The sequence below is a fragment of the Pteropus vampyrus genome, unplaced genomic scaffold (genome assembly GCF_000151845.1).
Source record: "Pteropus vampyrus isolate Shadow unplaced genomic scaffold, Pvam_2.0 Scaffold145, whole genome shotgun sequence".
In the NCBI taxonomy this organism is placed as follows: domain Eukaryota; kingdom Metazoa; phylum Chordata; class Mammalia; order Chiroptera; family Pteropodidae; genus Pteropus; species Pteropus vampyrus.
This window is the reverse complement of record NW_011888926.1, coordinates 2,039,495-2,065,626: the sequence shown is the minus strand read 5'-3', so window position 1 is coordinate 2,065,626 and position 26,132 is coordinate 2,039,495. Positions and strand designations below refer to the sequence as shown.

General features: G+C 34.7%; 1 protein-coding gene across 3 annotated transcripts in view; it reads left to right on the top strand.

Moving 5' to 3' along the window:
• Positions 1 to 26,132, top strand: part of EP300 (E1A binding protein p300) — a 68,517-nt gene that overhangs the window by 8,293 nt on the left and 34,092 nt on the right. For all 3 annotated transcript variants that reach the window (XM_011369056.2, XM_023535934.1, XM_011369055.2), the window contains 7 exons: positions 8,077 to 8,693; positions 16,529 to 16,705; positions 17,787 to 18,048; positions 18,671 to 18,784; positions 19,793 to 20,038; positions 24,356 to 24,449; positions 25,026 to 25,163. In XM_011369056.2, the coding sequence (XP_011367358.1) occupies positions 8,077 to 8,693; positions 16,529 to 16,705; positions 17,787 to 18,048; positions 18,671 to 18,784; positions 19,793 to 20,038; positions 24,356 to 24,449; positions 25,026 to 25,163 (1,648 nt within the window). The remainder of the gene's footprint in view (positions 1 to 8,076; positions 8,694 to 16,528; positions 16,706 to 17,786; positions 18,049 to 18,670; positions 18,785 to 19,792; positions 20,039 to 24,355; positions 24,450 to 25,025; positions 25,164 to 26,132) is intronic.

Genomic DNA, 26,132 nt, shown 5'->3' with positions numbered 1-26,132 from the left:
TATAAAGATACTATTTTTAAATAGATTACTGAATGAACATTAGAAAAGTCGTTTTACCTGATAAATTGATGCAGTTTACAAAATTGTCTCATTTTAAAGGCTACACTGTTTTAAAATGTGCCTTTAAGCACCCAAAATAGCTGAGTTAATGTAAGAGCGCCCCAAATCAATAAGAACGAGATCTGTGAGATTGTTTCAGTGTCTAGCCAGACTGTTACCAAAATTCTTAAAGTTACGTAGATTTGATTTTTCAACTCCATCCTTTTATTTATTTACTTTTAATCCCAAATCCCTCACCTGGAACTGCTAGGGGTTCTGAGTGTTATGATTTCTGCCAGCCTCATCACTCACTTTGCTCCCCCTACTTTGAATTTCTTCAGTTGCTGGAGACTAACTGAGCTGTAGGTTGTTCACATCCTATTCTCTTTCTCCCCATTCTTAACCTGTCCAGTGCCTGCTTATCCTCTGGCTTCACCACTGGTTAGATGAAAGAAAGGTTTTGAGAGCTGAAATGTTCATTTTTACAAAAGCATTTTAATGCCAGTGAAAACTAAGTGAAAAGAGGAGAATCAATGGAGGGATTCTGTCTTCTAAGTGGATACTTAAGTGACCAATTTTAGGATAATATGGGTATTTTGCTTAATGTATACAGTTTAAGAGCAGAACTGACTTTTATTTAACTTTTAATTTACCTGAAGTACAAAAATAAGCCTGTTTAGTCAACAAATAATATATAACTGAAAGAGATACTATTATGTAGTAGAATTATATTTTCAGCTAAAATTATTTCAATTTTAAGTTGTTTTGCATCCTAGTTAATAACTTTAAAAACTTTATATTCACAGATTCAGTGTTTGGTATTATATCGTTAACTCTTAACTTCATTTCTGTATTTCATGGTGGGCAGTATTTGTCTAGTTTGTCATGTGTTATGGAAGTGTCTTGGTCTTTTGATTTATGGAAGGCTAAGTAAGCTGAGTATTTATTTTATAAGATTATTTGGCTAAATCTGCTATGAGGACCACAGCAATATATGAGATACCAAGGGTGACCTACAGAATCAGTGTGTAATAAAAAGGATGTTTTGACTCAACACTACATATTTAACTTAAATTTGTTTTTGTTTAGATTTGTTATATTTCTAATTCACGGTCTATTGAATGTATTACGCTAAACTTTTCAAATAAGATTTAAATCTGCCCTGTCAGTCACATTTTGTTTACATCACTGTGTTTGGACTGAATGTACACTCAGCTAAAGAATCATTTTACTTGGAGTCATTTTGTATTTGAGCATCATTAAATGTATATGGGAACTTATCAACCAACTGATAGAAGTAGCCTCCTCATAATGTTGATTGGTTGGTATTTTAGAAAGTAAGCAGGAAATGTCTTACTGGACATATGGCTAGGGTTATGGTTAAGGTAGTGTGATTTCATTCATTTCATCAATTATGTGTGATGCTCTTTTGTAATATTTGCCACAGGATACTTTAATGGTAATACAATAAATTTCAGATTTATAAATTTCTAATCAAAGGGAAAGGGGTAAGGAGTAAGCAAGTTTACATATCTTAAGAGCTCACCTTAATATATCTAGAAAAAACAGTTGGTATCATGTTACCTTCTACTTCTCAGTCCACTGCAGTCTGGCTTTTGCTCTTTACAACTCCACTGAACTGCTCTTAACTAAATTACTAAATATATCTTTTATCTACATAATATCCTATTATCTCCTCTCTGGAGCATTGGACACTACTAACATTTCCTTCTTGGAACCTGGTTTCCAGGACAGTATTCCGAGTGGAAGGGCTGGGAAATGTTGGGTTTGAACATCCTTTGCTGGTTAAGCTCATTGTCCCCTTTAATGTGTGATGGTGATTTGAGCTCCACATTTCTCTCACATTTGCTATGTATTCCTCTGATTGCCCACCTGGATAACTGTAGCACTGTACTCTTTGGTTGTCCAAGCCAGAAACTTAGAAGTCATCCTTCTTTATTTTCTCTTAATCCTCTACCTGCAGTCAGAAAAAAAGAGTTCTTTTGACTGGCCTCTTTGATGCCTGTGCTCCCTTAGTACTTCTGCTCCCAGGTTAAGTGCTAGAGCTAGCTTTGGTGGTTTCTCTAGCAGCAGCCTCCTAACCAGACTCCCTGATTCTAGACTTGTCTGCCCAATTCACTCTTCATTCTGTTTGCCTGAGTGAGCTCTAATAAATGCACATTTGTTCAGATCATATTTCTACTTAAAATTCTTCAGTAGACCAATTTTCTCTCTAGAATAAAAATCTCAAACTATTATGTTACAGGAATCTTTAGATTGCTGCTTATATTTGTTGAACATTTAAATTTTATTCAGCTAACCTGAACTAATCCCTGTGGAGGGCAAATCGAGATGGGGGCCTAAGAAGATTTATTTGAACCTTTTTTTTTTTTTTTTTTTGCCCCTTTCCTTGAAGGAAAAGGAAGAACCCGAAGAGCTTAGTAAGAGGCATGAAATTGAGGCTGGTCAGTACTAAAACTCACTGTTTAATAGGATTTGTTTAAATTATGGTATTTAAATTTTTTAATTTTTTCCCTTGCATCTTCATACTGCTTTTAGTTTGAGACTCGCTTTTCTGCCAGTTTTAGACCACTGGGCTTCATTTGCTATTTATGGCACACTTTGGCTAAAGATATAATCTCTTATTTTAGTGACATTTTTACAATATGCTGCACATGAACTTGCTACCACGTTTTTTTTCTGGGAAGCCTTTGTAGAAAGATCTGGGGAAAGATATGAAATTTGATGGCTAAAAGGAAATCCACATATTAGGTTTTTGAGCTTTAGTACTCTTACCCCTACCAATATAGAATTGGTTATTGACAGTTCGAGTAATTTTTCTTAGTCTGGAAATATTTAAATTTTGTTCATTGTTTTCTCAGTTTTAAAATGTTTAGAAAAGTTATAGTTCTCTTAATGTTCAGTAATCTGAAACAACTTCGAAGTCTGTTTGCTTAACTTACATAGAAAGAGTATGGATCTTGATCTCTTGATTCTTCTTCAGCCAACACTGCTCTGTTTAGTTAGGTTGGTTGGTTAGTTAGTTTCCAAGTCAGCTATGTACTAAGATGATTCTGACGGATCCTTTGCTCTGCCCCACCTGGTCTGCAACTTTTTTAATGAAAGTTAATAAATTTACACATTTATATAGATGCAGATACTTACAGTACACATTTATATGCTTTAGAGTCTATCTTTTAGAAACTTTAAGCGTCACCTCATTGGTTCTTAAAACAATTTCGTAAGGGAGGGAGAATAGTTTTACCTTTTGATAGAAAAGGTAACTTTAATTCATGGAAAGTGACAGCTCAGTGAGGTCAGCTTGTAGAATTCAGTTTAAATCCAGGTATTTGGACTCCTTGAGCAGTGGCAGGTTAGATACCAGTGATGGCTGATGGCATTTAGGAATTATAAATGTCCAGAACTTCGAGGCAAAATCAAAATAGATTAGGAGTAATGACAAGTCAGTGATATCAGATGAAGTAATGGAGTCTGTTTGATCAGGCGTCAAAGTATATATGACTTTTTTACATAGTCTATCAGAATTAATCAGTATAGTTGTTTAAAAGGTTTAAAGTAGAGAACTTTTATAAAGTTATAATACTCAATCAGATATAAATAATTATAGTATGCAGTTGTAGAATTGCTGGAAACATCTGATTTCATTCTGCGAGCATGTGCTAGGGGAAATGTAAATACTAAATGAGACCCTTACCCTTCAGGTACTTAAAATTTGTTAAAGTAAAACACACACAAATATTTTACTGTAACAGAAGATAGAAGGTATGAAACACATAGTTGAGATTGTAACAAAGTGAGCTGTCTTGGGAAACAGGAGTATTGCTAACAGTCTTTAAGTTAGGTCTGTTGAATATACAACATTGCCATTAAAAAAGAACAACCCTGTAACTTTTATTTTTAAAGTCTATCAATGTAAACTCTCCTCTCTGCTTTACAATGGAGCTTGAATTCATAATGTGATGTTAAATGTTTTGCATAAACACAAAACCAGCCAAGTGCATTAGGATATAATATAGGTTAAATTAAAATCCTCAAGGCTCTGGGGCCTAAAGTAAGACTTCTGTATTACTGAAGTTAATTTCTTCTCAATGAACTCTATTATGTGGCTATTAATCTACTTTGAGATTGAAAGGATTAACAAGAATAATACAATTACTGAGTGTCAGGAACAATACCTGACTCATTGAAAGTGCCTGATAAGTTTGCTCTCATTATTATAAGCTAGTCTTGTCTCCTAATAGGATAATGATTCCACTGAGTAATAATAATAGATAATATTTTCATTCTGTTTAATATGTGCCAGGTAATATTCTAAATATTTTACATACACTAACTCATTTAATCCTCACAAATAACCTATGAAGTAGATACTTTCCTGTTAGACATAGGTGGGAAGCTAGATTCTTCTGCATATACTTGAGAATCATCTTGTCAGGTTCCCTGAAAAACTGTTAGGATTTTGATTGGCATTGCATTGAATCTATAGGTCAATATAGGGACAGAATAGATATCTTTATATAATGTTGAGGATTTGTACTCAGATGTTTGAGGTATCTATTTTTTTAGGTAGTCTTTACTTTCACAGTTTACATGTCATGTAATTTATAGTAACATTGTCGATTTTTTTCTAAGTTTTCCCCATGTTATCATAAATTGTATTTTAAAAATTAATTCTATTTGTAGCTGATGTACAGAAATGCAGTTTAATTTGTTTATATTTATGGTATATTCAGTCACCTTGCTGATGCTCTCACTATTTTCAGTTCTTTGCTTTGGATTTTTCTATGTTGACAGTTAAATCATCTCCATAGAATAAGTTGTATTTCTTCCTTTTCAGTCTTTTTACTTATAATTTTTCTTGTATCGCTTTGGCTAGATACTCCAGTACAACACTGAATAGAAGTGATTGTCATGAGTATCTTTGTTTTGTTCTGATGCTAAAAAGACTCTTTTTAATGTTGGTCCATTATATTTGGTCCAGCATATTTGCTGTCAGTTTTTAGGTTTTGTAAAAAACCTATTTATCAGTTTAAAGAAGTTACCATCTGTTTCTTGATTACTGTATTTTTTTAATGTGATTTTAGTATTGAATTTTATTCAGTGCTTTTGTTACATGCATTGATGAATCTTTATTTTCTTTCTTCTTTGTTAATATAGTGCATGACATTAATAGATGGTCTAAGGTTCTAACTTAAACTTTTTCCCCTGGATTCCTGAGATTATCTCAACTTGATCATAACAATGCATTTTAAAGATACTAATGAATTTGGTTTGCTCTTTATTTTAAATATTCTTGCTCCTATGTTCATTTTCTTGTGTGATTTTTAGATAAGTATTCTATTTTCTAGAAGTGTTTGTGTAAGGTTGAGTTGTCTTTTCCTTGAAAGTTCAGTAAGACATGCCTGTAAAAACATTTAGACCTGGTGCTTTCTTTATAGAAAGATTAACTGATGATTTATTTTCTTTAATAGTGATAGGATTATTCAGATTTTCTATATTTCCTTTTAAACTTTTTAAAATTCTATTAAATTTCAATTTAATAGAATAAAGAACTCCCATGTGCCTATTCCTTAAAGTAACTGGTATTTTTCTTTACCACCTCTCCCCCTTTTTTTTTTTTACTGGAGTATGTTAAAGCAAATACCAGATATGTTATTTCATCAGAAACACTTCAACATCTATCTTAGTTCAAATTATTTATTTTAACATACTGATATATTCTGTTATCACTCCCAACGAAATGAATAATTTCTTAAAATTATCACTCAGTCCATATTTATAGTTTTCTGATTCTCTTAAAATGTGTTTTTACAATTGATTTGAATCAGGATCCAAACAAGGTATTTTTGATTATCAAATCTCTTACTAGATAACAACTCCCATTCTCCATTTTTTTGCCCTTTTATGCCATTGATTTGTTGGAGAAACTGAGACATCCTATATAATTTCTTTTTGATTAAGGTTTGGTGAGTATTATCTCAGGAATTTATCCATTTTTGTCTCTTTTCAATTTTTTTTTCACGAAGTTGATTAGTAGATCACTTTGTCCTTTTCAGCTTTCCCAGTTTGTCTTTTTTAATCTGAATCTTCAAAAAACTAACTTCAGTTGGTTGATACATCTCAGTTGTATCTATTTTTCTTTTTTTTTTTTTTTATAATTGCTTTTACCTTTGATTATCCTACTGTTCTTTTTCTAACATAGTAACTCGGATACTTAAGTCATTAATTTTTAGTTTTATTTTTTAACATAAGCTTTTAAGTTTTGAAATGTAATGTGTTTATTACTCAGTTTCTTTTGTGATTTCCTCTTTAATTTGTCCTTTGTGTATCTGTATGTTTTTTAAATTAATGGTTAGAGATTTTTATTTTTCTCTAAATGTTCATCACTAAAAATATGCTGATGATGGAATATTTCTTGTATACTCCAGGGGAAAAGTAGAATGCAAAATCATTCATAAAGCATGTATGATCCTAGTTTTGTGGTTATGTAAATAGAAATGATTAAGGAAATATATTAGTATATTAATTTTCTTTGAGTAGTGATTCAGGTAAATTTTATTTGACACTTTATTTATATTCCAAAACTATTAATAACACATTTTTATGATGGATGGGCACACGTGACTTTTCAAAAGGAAAGAAAATAATTCTGTAAAAGTCTAGACTCTAAATCATGTCCTGAGATCCTGGGATACGATTTAGTTCAGTTAAAATATGACCAGACTGTTTAGTTGCATTGGGCATTGGGCAAGGAGTTGGTATATAAGTAATAAGACATGTCCTTCCCAAAGAGCTGTAGTCTGAGTGTATGGGTGGGGAGAGAGACAGACACACTAATAATTTCAGTGACATGATAGAATTCTATAAGGAGACACAGAGGAAGAGTTGTACTTAAGAACCAAGATTAATTGGACCGAATTGTTCATTTAAAGTAATATCTTGTCTTCAAGGGATGGACTATTTTTTAGTAGGATAATCAGTTGTAGATTCATATATATTTATTATCCAGTAATGCCTTTTTAATGTGAAAACTACTTGAAGAATTAAAAGAAAACTAAAAGACCTAAATCTGATGAATTAATACTGTCAACCAGGAACACTTTTGCCCTTCCAAGGGACATTTGGTGATATCTGAAGACATTTTTGGTTGTCATAAATGGGGTGTGGGTACTAATGGCCTTGAGAGGAGAGACTGGGGATCTACAGAGTATCTTAAAATCCACAGGACAATCTTCCCTTCCCCCCACAACAAAGAATTATCTAGCCCAAAATGTTTAATAGTGCCAAGATTGAGAAACCCTGGGTTAATCTATAATTTGCATCCTCTTTGGGTGGGAGTGGGGCAGGGGTAGGGTGGTTTGTATGTTGTTGAAGAAGCTAGAGGCATGGTTTTATATCCTATTCCAGCTAAGTTAAGGAAAACTGTAGGCTGAGGTCAGGTAAAAGCAAATTCACCAGCAGATCAAGGACTATTTTGTGGTAGGCACTGTGGTAGGAACTTGGCAAAGAATGTTAGACAGCCCCTGGCTTCATAGAGCTCACACTGAATGTTCTGCAAATGGCGGGTCTTTTGTATCAGTTGTCTTATTATTATGAGCTGATTTAAAAGATTTATTTTGTTCTGAGTTTGTGTGTTGGTAAATTAAATTTTAACCTTTTCTAAGGAATCTTGGACTATTATATAACTTAATCATATATATTTTTTCATGGCTATCAATACAAACTTTTGTTAACTCGTGTAATGGGTGTTATACTAATATTTAACCCCTTTTTCTTTTGCTCTTATATTAAGTACGTTCATAAGTGTTTAAATTTGTTGGCATAACCAAACATCCAATTTTTAAATATGTAGATATCAAAATTTTTTTTAGTATGACATGGAAAGTTGCAATACAAATAGATAATATTCCATGGAATGAAGCTTAGAAATGTAATGCTTATCAAGAACAAAATATAGAGCAATTTGTAATTTTGATTCTTTCAAACTTTGACCATAATCTTTCTTCTTGCTTTTAGATTTTGGCTCTCTGTTTGACTTGGAGCACGACTTACCAGATGAATTAATCAACTCTACAGAATTGGGACTAACCAATGGTGGTGATATTAGTCAGCTTCAGACAAGTCTTGGCATAGTACAAGATGCAGCCTCTAAACATAAACAACTGTCAGAATTGCTACGGTCTGGTAGTTCCCCCAACCTCAATATGGGGGTTGGTGGCCCAGGCCAAGGCATGGCCAGCCAGGCCCAACAAAACAGTCCTGGATTAGGTTTAATAAATAGTATGGTCAAAAGCCCAATCCCCAACATGGGCATGGGCACGAGTGGACCAAATCAGGGTCCCACGCCGGCTGCAACAGGTATGATGAATAGTCCAGTAAATCAACCTGCCATGGGCATGAACACAGGGATGAATGCTGGCATGAATCCTGGAATGTTGACTGCAGGCAATGGACAGGGGATGATGCCTAATCAAGTTATGAACGGTTCAATTGGAGCAGGCCGGGGGCGACCTAACATGCAGTACCCAAACCCAGGCATGGGAAATGCTGGCAACTTAATGACTGAGCCACTGCAGCAGGGCTCTCCCCAGATGGGAGGACAAACAGGATTGAGAGGCCCCCAGCCTCTTAAGGTAAGTGCAGATTTGGTTTGTGTGCATTATCAGTATGTTTTTTTTGAGTGTTCCAGTGTCGAAGGGAGGGCTTGAGGTTGGTTATTCATTTCTTCAGTGTTCACGTTTAATCTTTTTACATTTTATAGCATTTTCCACACAAGGATCTTCTGTATTATCACAAAATTTGTGAAACTCTTTAAATAATACATTTATTTTACAACAGAATGATATCGTATACCTTTATAGTTTACTCTGAACAATTACCAGCTAATTCCTGTTCTCTATAGTACAAATATTAGAATATTGTCATATTTCTAAGCCCACTTTAGCCTCCTTATACAAACCCAGTTTTGAGATAGCTGGCATTATACTGTCTTTAGGTAGACTTTATTTATTCCCACGGCTTGGAACGCTCCTGGTTTTTAAGATATATTTATTTATTCTAAAAGGTTTGTTAAGTGTTATTTTTCCTTAGTAGTTGGAAATTAAGGTTCATTAGTTTACTATGAAACTTCAGTTATCATGTGTTCCAGTTAACCTGATTTTGGCCATTGTTTGAAAGTCTTTTTTTTTTTAAGATCTACTTTCTTAACTTTATTAGTTAAGGAATGCTAAATATGTTTTTAAAAACCTTTAAAATGTGTACTATATATAATTAAGACATTATAAACCTATATTTGATGCTTGTTCTTCTATATTTTTCATATATATGGTATACCTTTTTTTTTAAATAATAGAGTTGCCACTGCCTGGCATGTAGTTAGTAAATGTTTGATGAAAGAAATGGCTTGAAAGATATTACTGGAGATGTATAACATTTTCACAAGGAGTCAGGATCAAGCTTTCTGAGATTAAGATACAGGAATGAATCGAGTTCAGGGACTGAGGTTACATGTAGATGTATGAAAGCCCTTAATTTTTTTTTTTTTAACTACACAGTAAAGAATATTGACATTAAACTTAGGAAAAAGATTCTATTTGGCATCCCTACGTACTCTGTAGATGCTCCCTTTCTGGCACTTTTATGTTGCTGTATCGATGTGGTTTACTTAGAATATTTGGAGTGAGAACCAGAAACGAGGTAAAATATTTATTAGCTACCTCTTCTAGGTTCTAGGAAGTTAGTTATGAAGAGTCCCTGCCAATCCCTGTGGGGAGAGCAGGGGTGACAGTAAATCTTCACTGATTGATCAGATATTTATTGAGTCCTAGCTTTGGTGCTGAAGGTATATTCATTACTTAATGGAACTTAATTTCTAGTGGGCACATAAGATAAACATTTATACTATTCCAGGTAAATGCTATGAAAAAAAAATTAAGGAAAGGCTCATTAGGAGAATGGCTAGGTTGGGAGTAGGGTACTGTTCTATTTATAATGTAAGTCACAAATTTTTTGCATTGACATTGAGGAAATGGATATATAGCAGTGAACAAAACAAAAAATTACTGTCCTGTAGAGCTTTATTTTCATGAGAAGGAGGAATTAAGATATAAAAACTTTATTATTAAAATATTTCCTTGTTTTCAATGAGTTCCACCTATATTTTGTATTTATAAGTTGGTACTTGTAAAGCACAGTGGTGCCTGACACATAAGAAGAGCTGTGAATGTTTAGTAAATGAGTTTTCTAAAGTTACAGAGTTACGGAGGTTTAGGGTGAGATCCCCAATGAACATACAAGTAAGTACTTCTATTAAAAAAAATTTTTCTCTTTATGACAAGAAAAAACCTTTTCTGTATTTTCCTATCGAAGCTGAAAATAAATTCAGGTCAGAGTGTTCATATTGTTGGTTAGCAGTTGCTCTTCGCTGTACCTGGTCCTAAAATTACCTTATATAGCTGATTATATTCATTGCATTTCTTCCAAAACTCCTAAGAGTTCTGGTAATAGTTAAGAATCAGCAATTAAGACAAGGAAGTTTTCATTGAGACTTGATGACTTGAATCCTGTTGGCAAATGGCAGTGACATGTACACAGTGCTTTTTAGGGACAAATCTATGTTTCAAAATGTATAGGCAAGTTGTAACAATCTTCCTAAAATAAAGCCTGACTAGTGATGGTTTAAGGGAAAGATTTGGGTCATACCCTCTTTTATACTAATCTTTAATTTTACAGTCAGCATAAAATAACAAAAGAATGTTTTATGTCTTAAAGTTATTTCTGACTGATTCGTTCAGGAGGGCACAGTGAAAGATAGAATAGTACACAAATTTTGAACCGTACCTGGTTTAGAATCTGGGCTGTACCACAATTCTCTTCAGCTGCATTTTGCAAAGCTGCTTGGTTAAACCATTTCATTCACTCTCCAGTAATTTCACAAGATACTGTATCTGCCTCTTCAAAACTGCTGGTTACAAAAGAAGTAAAAGTTTTTGAAAATTCTTTTTTTTTAATAGCCGTCCTTTGTGTATGAAGGAAGAAATGAAGTTAATGAATTAAAGCATCATAATTAATGGTGTGGAATATGGAGCTAAGCTGCCTGAGTTTAAAATGGACTCAGCCACTTACATAGTAGCTATGTTACACTGGGCAAGTTGCTTGCTGTACCTGTGTTTTCCCTTCTGTATAATGAGAGTAATAAGGGTAGGTGTAATCTACCTCATACAATTGTTAGAGAACTAAATGATATAATAAAAGTAAGCTCTTTATGAGCGGCATGTAGTAAGTAAGCACTTACTAACGTAGTAGTAGCAGCAGCAGCAGCAGCAGCGGCAGATACTTAGTATCATTGTAGTTCCCATACTGTGATGTTAAAACATTTTTATGGACAGGAAGGAAGTCAAAATCTATATCATGCAGTTAAACTGCTGTCTTTTAGAGGCATAGCTCTCAGGTATAATGAGGAAGATCAGATCAGCATACTCCATGAACTGTTGGCCAGAAGGTATGGGGATGCTACTAATAGAGACTCGAAGGTTAATAATATTACAAATTTGAAAGAAAAATTTTATTTTCTTTGGAACTAAAGACTTTTTATTCAAGAAGTGGTCATTAATATTCTGGAGTTTTTAATTTTTGTTTTTTGTAGAAAATACAAAATAAATCTGTTCTATAAAATAGCTTATGATTGTTGACAAGATCCAAAATATTATTAAATAACAATATCAGACAGTATAATCTATCTAAGTTAATATTAGGCTCCAAATGCTAAGGATCGCCTGAATATTAATAGTCATTTAATATATGGGACCATTAATCCTAACAACCTGATGAATTGAAAGTTTTATTTCCATTATATAGGTGAGGAAATAGTGGGAGGTGTTATAGAGAGCTCTTGCCTTTCTGAACTACAAGTCCATGTTATTCATCACTATAGTATAATATCATTCTATTATTCATGTATTGATAAAATCTACATAGCTGAAAATAAAGTTTTTATGATTGCTGCAACAGCATTCACCTAACTTATATTCTTACTGTGCATGATCAATGTGAGGCTTAGACCTATAAGAGCAGGAGCCATGCCTGCTTTCTGTAATCTTGCCTTAGTGATCCCTGGACCTTTCACCAACACAACCCTGGAGCATCTTTGTGTGTTACTTTTCAGTTCTTATTCTGTGATACTAGATTGGGGGGGTGGGGGCAGGAATTCTAACTGCCTTTGTTCTGACTCCAGTTACCTTACAGGCTATGAAAAGGTATGTGTTTTCTCGCATCTGGATAGATTCATATCCAAATTTTATATGTTTTGTGACTGATGAAATTGATGTTAATGACAAAAACCAAAAACTCTGAACTTCATTCAAATAAATATTGGCCTTAGGAATAATTTCCTTTTTCCTTCCTTTTCTCTTTTTTTAAACATTTTTGAGGAGGTAGGAGCTAATACCGTCAGTTCTGGAGTTCTTAAAATTAATAGTAGTTCTTGATGGTCTTTGGCATGTTGATGTTAAAAAGTCTTTAACCTGTAAAGTTAAAGCAAGAGCAGTGGTCTGTTGCATCTGTTTTAGAGCTTCAGTGTCCTTGGATAAGGCAAGGAGTGAAGCAGATAGTACCAGTTAGAGATCTATTAGTGTAAGGTAGGGAGGAAGAATCCATGTTGAGACAGAAAGGCAGGTCTTAAGTACTATATTCTGATGAATTTTAAATAAGAGGACCTTACGCCCAAATTTACAGTCAAGATGGATGTGCAGTATCAATTTAAGAGATACAGTTCCTAATGTGGTGATGAGGCCCCTTACACTAAGACATTAGTATAGGAGTAAAGATAACGAGTCTGAAAAATGATGTTTAGAACTTGGCGTAGGTGCTGAGAGATTCCTAGTCTTCCGTGTTTTATGAGCATACCCCTCGTGCTTAACGTAGTGCGTGGCATATAAGTTGGGTACAGATACATGACATGGGCATTTATCAAATCCAGTAGGTAGTGGGAAATGTCTGAATGTAGTTGAATTTTGGTTTTGTGTGGTGAGTCTAGGGAGTCATACATGTCGTATTGGTTTGTGTTACTGTGGTGCCAACAAGTCTGTTAAGGGATTTTGTCCCTGCATTAAATGTTCCTAAACTATTTATTCTTTATATTATGGGAACTGCTCTTTATTTTCCTTTTTAGTTATCAGTGATTGTCACTATTGTGTTTTCTTGTGTTCCTGTGTTCCCCCAAGTTTCTGCTTTTAATATATTGAAAACTTAGAAACAGCCTGTATAGTCCGCTTTTTTAACAAAGAAAGAAAATTAGCCCCGTGCAGGTTCTTTTTTATTTTAGCTGCCTGGAAATGTTAGTGGCTTCCTGGTCCTTTGCTTTTCCAGTTTTAGGTGGTTATCTGTATTGCTGTGGTCCAGGTAGGTAGTGGGTTGTTGGACATCTGGATCACATTAGCTGTAGAGAAGGGAACAACATCAAATAACTACAGCGTAGCAGACATTTAAGTACAGTATATTTTCTGTTATGATTGGTGAAGCAGGGGTTGGGGAGATAGAAAGGGTGGGGACAGGGAGATTGGTTGTATTTTTTCTAACACTGGCTGCAGAACTGTGAGGGACACAGTAAAACAAAAGCCTGAAAGTCTGTTGGTTAGAGTGACCACAAGTCGGAAGTGAATACTGCCAGCTGATCAGCAGTCAGTGCAGTCTGTGTGTGTATTTGAGACCATACAGTCTGCTAGAGAGTGAATTTAGAGTTTGTAGGTAATGAGTTCTGATTGAGGAAACAAGCAATGTCAGGAACTAGTTAAAACTCAGTTGGTATAGGCATGTAGTGTTTGAATAAAGACATTATGCTTATTAAAAAGAAACATTAAGTCAGCTTACAAATCTCAGCATTTTATTTATGTAAATAATGGACTCAATTAAAGCATAATTTATTTTCTGTCTTTTATGGTATGCCATGCAGGTTGTGTGATAGAGTGGCTTTCATTTCATTCATGTCTCATGAATTTCCCTGCTAATAGAAAACACAATTAGTGAAACATATCTCCCCCAGGTGTAAAAGTGCATATTATTGAAACTATATTAGTATAATTATTAGTACTTTAAAAGCATACATAGCAGCAGTAGTTGCAGCCACATTTGAAACTACCAAAAGAAACCTGAACTTGCAATTAAACCTATTTCTATATTTGATTGTCCCTACAATCTTACAAGCCAGATACACTTAGGAAATTCCATTTATTGGAGACTGAATCATTAAGTTTTTTATTATGGATGCTTTCCATTTATACCACCCCATTCTTATGTGCTTTCACCCAAACCATGCCACTTCCCTCAGTCTCATTCCCTATAGTCATTAGAACACTAGGCAAGTTACTTAACTCCTAGTCTCTAATCTCATCTGGAAAATGTGAATGTAGTTAAAATTTTTTTTATTATTTTGCCTTTCCACTACAGACAAACCTGTGAACTGATAAACGTTTTATATTCATGAAAATTTGCAGAGTGTAGATACAGCATGTGATTTAAAGAACTGAATTTTGTTTACAGAGGTTCATGTAATTTAGTTTATGACTTTTGTAATTTGTTTTCCTGAGTTAACGAGCTCTTTTGTCAATCACATTTAGGGGGATGGAGTTACAAAGATAAATTTAAGATTCTTTCCTTTTTGTGCATGGTTTGGGCCCAGATTATTTTATCACCTATGTTGTATTATAAATAAAGGTATGAACATTTGTGTCAGGGTAGAAGGAAAAAAGCTCTTTAGCTGGCTAGGACAATAAACAGATGCTTCACACAGGTGGTAACTTTTGAAATGTATTTTAAAGGATGAGTAGACCCTGCAGCTGCTGCTTAGTTATAGTTGTACCAACTGAGTAAGCAACAAAAAAGTGAAAACCGGGACTGCCTCTTTGTGAAGTTACTATTTTATTTCCTTTATAGATTAGCATTCAGAAATCAAATAGGAACAGGGGATGTGCCACTGCCTAGTTTTAAGGGAAAGAAAAAACTTAAAGCAAATGCTGAAGGTTTAAAAAGCATGGTGCCCTCAGATTTGCAGGTTTTAATGTGTTTGGGAGGTAGTGGGATACTATGCAGGGTAGTCGTCAGCCCCCATGCACATCATGAAGATCTAGCGTACCATGTTTTTTTCTCTTAAGAGAATTGAATAAGTGTGGACAAGGCAATAAAACCTGTTGGACACAAGTCTGCATAAGCTGCAATGAAGGGCTTGAATTAAGACAGTGACAATAGGCATGTATACATGGGAAGAATTGGGGCGGGTGTTCAGAGGTAGAATTTGATTTTTTTTGTCGTTAGTATTTTTATTTTTTTAGATAAGGCAACCCTTGGTTGACCTCACAGATTGCAAGGACCCTGTCAGTTTACAGTCCCTTATTTTTTATTTTCTTTTTTACGCCTACAGCACCTGGTCTTCCTAGGTGGTCTCCCATCCAAGTACTAACAAGGCCCGACCCTGCTTAGTTTCCGGGATGAGACAGGATCGAGCTTGTTCAGGGTGTCATGGCCATAGTAGAGGTAGAATGTGGACCCTTTGATAGAATTGAATCTGAGGATAAAAGTCTGCTATAACTCCTTTTAATTGGGCAGTAGCTGTAGTTTCTGTAGTTTCCGTTGAGTGTTCCCTGTATGTTTCTTGTAGGCAATGATTGAGTTATAGTGAGATCTTATATGGAAAATAGAATTTTAAGTTGCATCATTGTTATCACCAAAACCGTTGGCTTTTAAATAATTAATACTGTTTCAATTAATCATTCTATAATATGATGTCTCCAGATGGACTTACATAAACACAGGGTGGGGAAAATTTACTTTTTAAAGTATGTAGAAGTTGCAAAGAAAATCAAATTACTTTTAAGAGCCAAACAGGTTATTTAATGAATTCTGAAGTCTGCAAGCTCTATCTGAAGAATTCAGATTCAAAAAGTTTTAAAACACTGTGCCACCATGTCCTTAAAAAAAGGACATATCCCCCAAACTACCAGTTTTCTACCTATAATTTATATAAACAAAATGCCTGGAATAAGCATTCAAATGCTTTAACATATCAAACTCTATAATATATTTAAGAATTAGATGACTTTTACTGAGTTGAATTTATTAAGCCCCACAGTTTATATATTAAATGAAAGTGCATTGAATGAATTAAAAGTGGAGCTGAATGACAAACCTTGCTTAGCAGATATAACTACATGAAGATGCTTACAAGTTTTTCTGAAACACATTTATCTCAAATACATACAAAAAGTAGCTCTGTAAATTTACTGTACCTGAGGCCCCTAAATCTTAATCTTAAAAATCTATTTTCATAAGCATACTTCCAGAGTTTTCATACGTGCAAAGGATTTTCTTTAGTGGGTTTTTTTGTTTGTTTGTTTTTGTTTTTTTGTAATTTAGGGAGTGGAAAAGGAACAGTAATGTAGAGAATGAGATTTAATTTTTTTCTATTTCATATTCTTAGATGGGAATGATGAACAACCCTAATCCGTACGGTTCACCATACACTCAGAATTCTGGACAGCAGATTGGAGCCAGTGGGCTTGGTCTCCAGATTCAGTCGAAGACTGTACTACCAAATAGTTTATCTCCATTTGCAATGGACAAAAAGGCGGTTCCTGGTGGAGGAATGCCCAGCATGGTAGGTAGTAATCTATCTATAAATTTGTCTTCAAATTGGCATTTTAGAAGGATTACGTTAAACTTTCATACTTTCTGCTATATACACCATGATGAAATGGATGGCCCCTATCATTGAGGCTTGTGTCCACCTTCCATTTGCTAGTCCAAATAAGAGTAAGCGGGGCTGATTAGTGAAACTTTTAGAGGTCTGCCATATTATACAGCTTCTGCGTGTGAGCATGTTTTTAGGGTAGGAAAGTAGAACATTTCTCCTTGGGCAGAACTCTGGCAGAGGATTCCAACTCCTAATGAACATATCTGCTGATTTGAATCTGATACTACTGCACAAAAGGAACTTCCCTCTCAAAGCTACAAGTTGTTTTAAATGGTGATTTTTGTTAATGGGGGAAAATCTCCAAAGCTTCTAACATTGCTATTTTTCTAAAGTAAAACTATATCTAATTGTAAATGTGTCAAGTAGTCCTTCTTCACTTTTGGAAAAAATTGTCCTATAAGAATTTTATTTCTCTTTCAGATGTTTTTATTTTTTGCTTCGTGTTTTATATTCATTGAATGCCTATATTTGAATCTGGAAAGTGAGGCAGTGGAGGTATAAAGATGAATAAAACATGGCATCTCTGTCCCCAGAAATGTTTACTTTTTTATTGGGGGGTGGGGAGGGACAGATTCCTTCCAGAGTTTATAAAAGCTAATTTTTCACCCATCTAAAAGGCGCTGCTTCCCAAGAAGCTCCTCATTGTTCTTCAAAACCATACTTGGACATGCTCTTCACTACCAATACCTTGCTTTTCCCTCTCCCACTGGCGTTTACCACATCCTTCTCTTTTACTTTCTCTGTATTATATATTCTTTGCTTATATCATTTGGTAATGTAGTAATGTGTTTTCTTATTAAATTGAGCTGCTCAATGGTAGGACCATTGTTTGTTTATCTTGGAATCTCCTGTGTCAAAAAAATGGAGTCTGGCTTATGGTAGACTGCCCTTAAAGGTTTTAATTGAAAATGTCTAGGTCCATTTATTTTTAAAGAGCACACTGTGACACCTAACATTAACTGTGTCTTTACTATTTATCCCTTAGGGCCAACAGCAGGCCCCTCAGGTCCAGCAGCCAGGCCTTGTGACTCCGGTAGCCCAAGGGATGGGTTCTGGAGCACACACGGCTGATCCAGAGAAGCGCAAACTCATCCAGCAGCAGCTCGTTCTCCTTTTGCATGCCCACAAGTGCCAGCGCCGGGAGCAGGCTAATGGGGAAGTGAGGCAATGCAACCTTCCCCACTGTCGCACAATGAAGAACGTCCTAAACCACATGACACACTGCCAGTCGGGCAAATCCTGCCAAGGTGAGTGAGTTCAAAGGGTTTGTGTGCTCAGCAATTAATATTTACATCAGAGGGAAGAGAGAAAATATGATCAATTATATTTTGAGACTCCTTTACTGATAATAAATGCCCAGCTCTATATTAGGATATAATAAGATCCAGCATCATTTTGTAAGGATGTAGTAGGAGGAGGAAATTTTAAGGACTTCATTTTTGTGATTATTCTTATTGACTTTGATTTGCCCCAGTATAGCATACTTTAAGTATTATCAAGGGTTTGCTATCATGCAGCCAATACTGAAAGAGTTTTATATGATAATACAATTTTTATATTTACGGAGTCATTAGAAATCCTGTGTTGAATGTAGTAAATTGCACATCTTGGTTGCAAAGAATTTGGACTCTGGAGCCACACTTCTTGATTTTGAATCCCACTTTTGGGTACTCTGTGACTTTGTGCAACTTAACAACTTTACCTGTTTTCTCAACTATAAAATGCAAGTACTGATAGCTACCCTATAGGGCTATTATGAAGTTGAAATGAGTTAGTAACATTTGTGGCACTTGTTAAGTGATCAATAAGTTCGCTGATAACTAATGTAAAAATATAAACTGCATTTGAAAAAAATCATTTTCTTTTTAGTGGCACACTGTGCATCTTCTCGACAAATCATTTCACACTGGAAGAACTGTACAAGACATGATTGTCCTGTGTGTCTCCCCCTTAAAAATGCTGGGGATAAGAGAAATCAACAGTGTAAGTGATTAAATCTTGTGAAGTTTTCATACCAAAAGTAGTCTTAGACTCTCACCAGTGCAGTTGATGGGATTTAGAGTACTTGATTAACATGAAGTTTCTCAGACTACCTAGTGCTGTCTGTCATACTAGTTTGTTTTCACACCCCATTAACTTTATATTAATGAGGTTAGAATTAAACTTTTATCACCTAAAATAAAATCTAGAAACTTAAGTAGATATATATATTCTCCATTTTTAAATTCATGAAAACTTAAAAGATCATTGCTTTGACATGGGGCAAGTTACTCTTCTGTGCCTGTGATATAAATATGTAGATAATTAGAAATTAATTAAAGAGGAAATAAATGGAGATTATTTTTAGAAGCTTGGGATAATGAGTAGCTTTTGTTAGAGAAAAGACAAGTCGAAGTAGAAAGATTTAAGTGGAGATACCACACGTGTACTCTAGGAACAAAACACTAAGCAAGCATTTAGGATTGAAAGACAAATTTGGAAATATATATGCAGCATGTGAAAAAGGAATTAAATTTTATAAACTAATAAAAAAAATCATAAATAGTTCAGTAGAAAATTGAGACTAGGAAATAGACAATTCACTAGAGGGAGGAAATACCAGCAAGTTCACTATTAAAGTAAATGAAATAAGGTACCATTTCTCTCCTGTCACATTGGCAGAAGTGATGCTGCCTGGTGCTGGCATTTGTATGGCTCTGAGGCATTCATATACTGATTGTGGAAATGTTGATACAGCCTGCAGGAAGGCTTTGGGGTATTTTGGATTAAAAGCCTTTGCATGCCAGTGATCCCCTTTGACTAGTCAGTCCTGCATCTAGAAATTTTTTCAAGGAAATAATAGGGGGAAAAGATACATGTACTGAGATGTTTCACAAAACAGTAATTTTGTGTGTATGTGTGTGTGTGTTTTCATTTTAATTTATTAAAACATGTTAGTCTTTTTTCTTACTATCTTTAATGTTGTGATACCATTTCTTTTGTCTTCTCTAGCCATTTTAACTGGAGCACCAGTTGGACTTGGAAATACTAGCTCTCTAGGGGTGGGTCAACAGTCTACCCCCAGCCTAAGCACTGTTAGTCAGATTGATCCCAGCTCTATAGAAAGAGCCTATGCAGCTCTTGGACTACCCTATCAAGTAAATCAGATGCAGACACAGCCCCCAGTACAAGCAAAAAACCAGCAGAATCAGCAGTCCGGACAGTCTCCCCAAGGCATGCGGCCTATGGGCAACATGAGTAAGTGTGTCCTCTTACTAACAGATGTGATCTTACTTGTGTGTGTAAATGCCATGTAATATGCAGGATTAACTCCTATTTGAGTTTCTATGTGTATGTATCTGTTTGTCCTCCCCCCCTTTTTTTGCTGTTGCATGATTAATTTTTTAAAATAATTTTTTTAGAAATTGCCATGTAAAGTTCCTATGTAATCCACATACCAGAGGTAATTGCTGCTGGTTTATACTCTTCTAAATACTTTTCTATATATGTGAATTTATAATTCTAGAAAAGGATTCTATGTGTTATATTCTGTAGCACACTATTTCTTTAACAGAATGTGGACATCTTGCACTTTCCATATCCATTATATCCTTTTTAATGGTTGAATAGTATTTCCTTCCATAAAACAATCTGACAGATGGACATTTAAGTTTCCTCCTTTTTTTTTTTTTGCTATTTTAAACTGCACAAAGAAATTGTGTTTTGGCTTGAAGTTTTCTTTGGTTTGAAATGTGTATAATTGAATATGGATATAGTTGATATAGATTTCCATATATGTATCTGGCAGCAAGATTAGTGTGCCTTTGGAAATAGTTTATTGAAAGCATTTGTTTACCTAACCTTTTTCTATGACCTGACTGAGGGAAGGGGAAGAGTGAGCGGTGTTGTAATATCCTAACTTGGGGTATTTTTTCTCTCAAATTACATAAAGGACATTTGCTCTGTGATTATCCATTTGCCATTAGGCAGTTGAACATCTGAGCCATTTTGTTTAAATAGTTAGGTATCTAGCACTGGTAATTCCATGACTTTTAATATTTTGGCTCATTCTAAAATTGTTCTTGGCGGTGCAATTCTTCTGTAAAAAATGGTCTGATTCTGAATAATCTACCCTGTCTTTTCCTGTGAAATCCCATTTCATCCTCCTTGAGAGTTATTTAAAATACACTAGGTTGTTCCTTCATAATCGTTGCAGGTTTAAAGTAAGGAGTATTTCTGCTGACTTCTTTTTCCCTCAGAATACATTTTTTCTCCTAAATTTTAATTTGGAATTTTCAAACCTACCTAAAAGTTGTAATTTAGTAAAGACCACATATATACCTTTACGTAGGTTTACTCATTTTTAACATTTTTGCCACATTTGCTTTGTTTGTGTGGACTTGAGATATTCTGACACTTGACTATTTCAGCATATATTTCCTAATAATAATGACGTCCTTCACTATAACCACATACTATTTACATGCCTGCAAAATTTAACATTTGTGTCAGTAATGTCATCTAACGTGTAGTCTGTAGTTTCTCCAGTTGTTCCCCAAAGTCATTCAGGGCTTTTACATTAATTTTTGTGTGTGTGTCTTTTGTTTCATTTAATCTAGAAATCATCTCAATCTTCTTTATTCATCACACATTGACTTTCGATGAGCCCTGTAGATGGTTGTAGGTTGTCCCATAATTTGGATTGTCAGATTATTTCCTAATACAGTTGAACCTTGGAACAACATGAGTTTAAACTGCGTGGGTCTCCTTATAAGTGGATGTTTTTCAGTATATACACAATCAGCCCTCCATATCCTCAGGTTTCTCATTCGCAGATTCAACCAACTGCAGATGGAAAACAGTACTTTGATTGGCAGTTGGGAATCTGCAGATACAGAGAGCCAACTATGTATCGTCTGTGCCATTTTATGTAAGAGACTTGAGTGAGCGACCACAGATTTTGGTGGAATCAATCCCTTGGAGATATTGAGAGATGACTGAATTTTAGGAGAGTCAAAAATCACTCGGATTTTCGACTGTGCAAGAGTTCGGCACCCCTACCTCCCTACCCATGTTTTAAGGATCTACTGTAATTAGTTCCGGATTAAACATTCGGGATGAATGTGTTATGGGTGGTGGCACAATTTCAGTATAAAAACTTCTAGGTAGTCTTTATTTACCTTTAACTAGTCGTCACGGTATCCCTATTCTCTTATTGCTGACCTTCATAGTATTGGTTAGCTATCTTTCAGCTATTTTATGGAAATTCTGGAACTATTCTGAGTTTTGTACGCTCTTCTAAAAGTTTTCTATCTCACTTACTTGGTAGATATGATCTCTATTTTATGCTCCCAGGCCGTAGGATTGTTAGAAAAAGTATTTACGTTTATGTCATATCTTTACCTGAGGTGTATATAGTACTAGGTAAGACAAAGCACCTAAGCAAACGTTTATACTGACACTTTCATGGGAAAAATATATTCACAGTAACAGCTTGGTATTACAAATGTGTCTCCCACTGTGGCAGAACTGTTGTAATGCTAGAACATTCTTAGTTATAAATTTTAGGTATCTATAATTAACAATGGCATTTGAGTAATTGATAAGCAGCATTCATTCAGATGTGCTGATAACGCAGTAAAGGGACATGGTCTCTATTCTGAAAGATTTCTAGTCTGAAAGGGCAGATAAGTGATTAGGCAAAATTACAGGATCTCTATTATACTTTAGAGTATCGAGGTTCTGTAGCACGGAGGGGAAGAGAGAATCTTCGGAGCCCAAAATTAGAGCTTTTAACTGTAAGCCCTCCATGGCCACATTCTTAATCTTCAAATTCCGATTGAATTCACTGATTTTGTAAATATTTTTTTAGTGCGGGCTTCCTCCTAGGGCTTAGAAAATAAAAAATAGATTCTCGCTGATTTTTAGGTGTCATGAATTCTCTTTTTGTTCGTTTTTTTTCTTTCTGATTTATTCTCTGGCAGTACCAGTAATACCTGACTTCCTACAATTTTGTATTCTCAAGTGATACTCACTCTTAAGTCTTAAATAACATCTTCTGTAAGGATATTCCTTCTCAAATTAGGACTTCTCCATCATTTGAAATCACTGCCAAATATTAATGGGCCTGGAGACCTTGGAGAGAATGTTTTGCTGTGTTTCAATGTGCCACCAGGCAGTAAGATAAGCAAATTAATATATACTTTAATCACTTTTTTTTTTATTTCATCGTACTGTTGGCACCAATAAAACAAATCTATGTTAAGTGTACATAACTTTTCTAAAAAGGAATATTTACACATGCAGTATTCACAGTGACAAATACAGAATTGTGGACAAATACAACTCTTTTCAAAAAGACCACTTGCAGCAACTCTGTTTCAGTGCTGGCCTGATGCTGTCACAGAAGCAGAGTTCTCAGCATTTTAGAAGCATGATGAAGGCAAACAGCATTTTTCCCATTAAACATTGTTTATAAATCTAGTTCATTATTTGCATTTTAGTGGGAAGTTTTTTCTCTTGTTTTTAATGAAAATACAGGGGTATATTAATAGAATTGTATATCAAACGTGTTTTATTTAACCACATGAAAACCTAGTTTAGTGTGAATATTGCTGTTGGGTGTTTATTTTTAAAAAACTGAATATTCATTAAAATTGTTAATTGAAGAAGTAATATATGCACATAGAGCTATTCAAACCAGTTTGAAGTATTCAGTTAAAAATGTTTAACTTTAACCCAAACACTGCCTTTAATTCCCTCCCTAGAGATCATCGTACTTAGGTCTCTCCTGTCCTTACCTAAATTGTCTGTGCTTTTGAAAGCATTTGCATGTGTAGTTCACTTCTCTTAAGCATTTTTGGTTCTGGTTTTTTGCTCCTTTTAACTTCATTGTACTTAATGTCTGTCCATACATATTATAAGCATTACTAAGACAAAATATCAGAAGTGGAACTCCTGACTGAGTCAAAGAATATGTGCCTGATTTTTTTGTTTGTTAGCAGTTGCCTCATAGCCTTCCCAAGAGTGTGGCAGTTTACACACCAATGGATTTTCACTGAATATGCTTCTTTCCCCAAACTCTGCTCAACCCTGTTATACTCAAACTTTAAAACGTTTTCATAATTTCATACATGAAAAATGTATTGCTTTAAGATTCACAATAAGTGCAATCGAGCATATTTGCATTTGTAATGTATTTTTATGTAAATTGCCTTTCCCCCTTTTTTGGATGGATTGTTGTTTTTACTGGTTTTAAGGATACTTCATGTATTGGCCTTTGTATATGTGTTGCTACTTATACTGCTAATAATTATTTATTATATATGCTGCCATTGTTTTTTTCCCCTGATTTCTCATTTATCTCTTTGTGTTGATCATTTTAATTATTTCTCAAATTTCTAAATGTTCTTACGGCTAATGAGTTTTGGGTCTTGAAAGGATAAAACTTTCTTGTGCTGTTTTCTTCCAGTACTTTTATGGCTTTTCCTTCTTTTTTTTTTTCTTTGCCTTTGTTGTTGTTGTTGTTGGTATTGGTATTTAAAATAGTCTCTCTTGTTTTTTGTTTTGACCTAGATGCTAGTCCTATGGGAGTAAATGGAGGTGTAGGGGTTCAAACATCCAATCTTCTTTCCGACTCAATGTTACATTCAGCCATAAATTCTCAAAAGTAAGTTTTATATTTGTGCCCTGTGTTGTGTTTCAAATACCCATTAGAATTTCTTAGAGTTTCTTTAGTTGCTTTGATTTGAAGATACTCTTAATGAATAAAGACAAATGATATTTGAGTTCATACTTTAGACTTTCTGTATAACCTATTTGAAATCAAATAATTATCTAGGGTAACCTACACCTTTCCATATACAGTAGGAAGTTGCAAGTATGCAGCTACTTAGAAAATGAGTTTGCTCTATCCTATGGTTAGGAATTAGTTCATTGCCCAATGGATTCCCCGGGATAAGCTGTGATAAAATGACAGCACAGTCTTATTCTTATAACACAAGACTTAAGTCTTCTAAACCCAAGTCGTCATTCCCCACTCCACACAATGAAATGTGGGTAATGGTTTCCCTTACACAAGCACAAACACACATACACACTATTCCATCCCCAAAAACTTCTTTATGTAAATAGTCTTGTCATAGTGTTTTGGACCCATTGCAGTCATCACTGTCAACTCTCCTTGTATAAGATCTTCTTGCTCCCACCCTCTTCACTAAAACTATTTCACGACTCCTCTTTAAAGCCCAATGATGAGTGAAAATGCCAGTGTGACCTCCCTGGGTCCTATGCCAACAGCAGCTCAACCATCCAGCACTGGAATTCGGAAACAATGGCATGAAGATATTACTCAGGATCTTCGAAATCATCTTGTTCACAAACTGTAAGATTATAGGCATGGCTTATTCATAAAGAGTTACCTGTCAACATGCTTCCAATCTGCCAGGCAATTAACTGCAAGAGAATATTATTGATTTTTCTATATTCTGGCTATTGCTGCTGATACTTATGCTCCTGTGGCTTTCTTACTTCCTATTCTCTGCTTGTCAACTTTTTCACCATCATTTGTTAGTCTTTCAGCTTTGACACTGTGTGAACTAGTCTGCCTAGTGACAGTAATAAATATATATTAGTTAAAAATTCATTTTCGTTTCACTGCCTTCACGAAACTTATATTTTAAAAACTAGAGCTCAGCTTATTAGAATATGTCAGTGGCAACATTTTTTTATCTCTGGTAAAGCTTTTATTATGTCGACAAATTGAATCTGGTAATGTTGTCCTCTGGTCCTCCAAATGTGCACATATAAATAGGTTGTGAAATAGTTTGACTGTTTGTTGCGAAGATATATGCCAGGCACTCTGCCTCATAAACTCTTAAATAACACTTAAAAAAATAAAGTGGAGAAAGGAAAATGGAGTGGGAAAATGTAACGTTCCCGATATCATAAAGATGGAGCTTGGACTTCACTGATCACAGAGCTTGCACTTCAAACAACACTCAGCATTTTTATTCTTGGAGAAAGCAGTCTTTTCATTTCTTCTCCACCTAATAGAGGGGTCTCATTCATTCCATCCATATTTTTTATGGGCTTAGAACCATGTGGCTTATCTTTTCTTAATTTACTTTTGTTACATTAGCCAATTATACATGAATTTCATTTAGGAATTCTAAAACAGTAGCACTGGAAATGGACTTTGACAATAAGGAGGAAACTCCAAAATTTTAATAAAACTAAGAAAAGGAATAGCCAAAACAAACTTATTTATGATAATCAAATTGTTTAGAAACTCTTATTTAACAAACATAATTACTTGAGGTTGATCATCTAACTTGATGTTAAAAGCTTATGC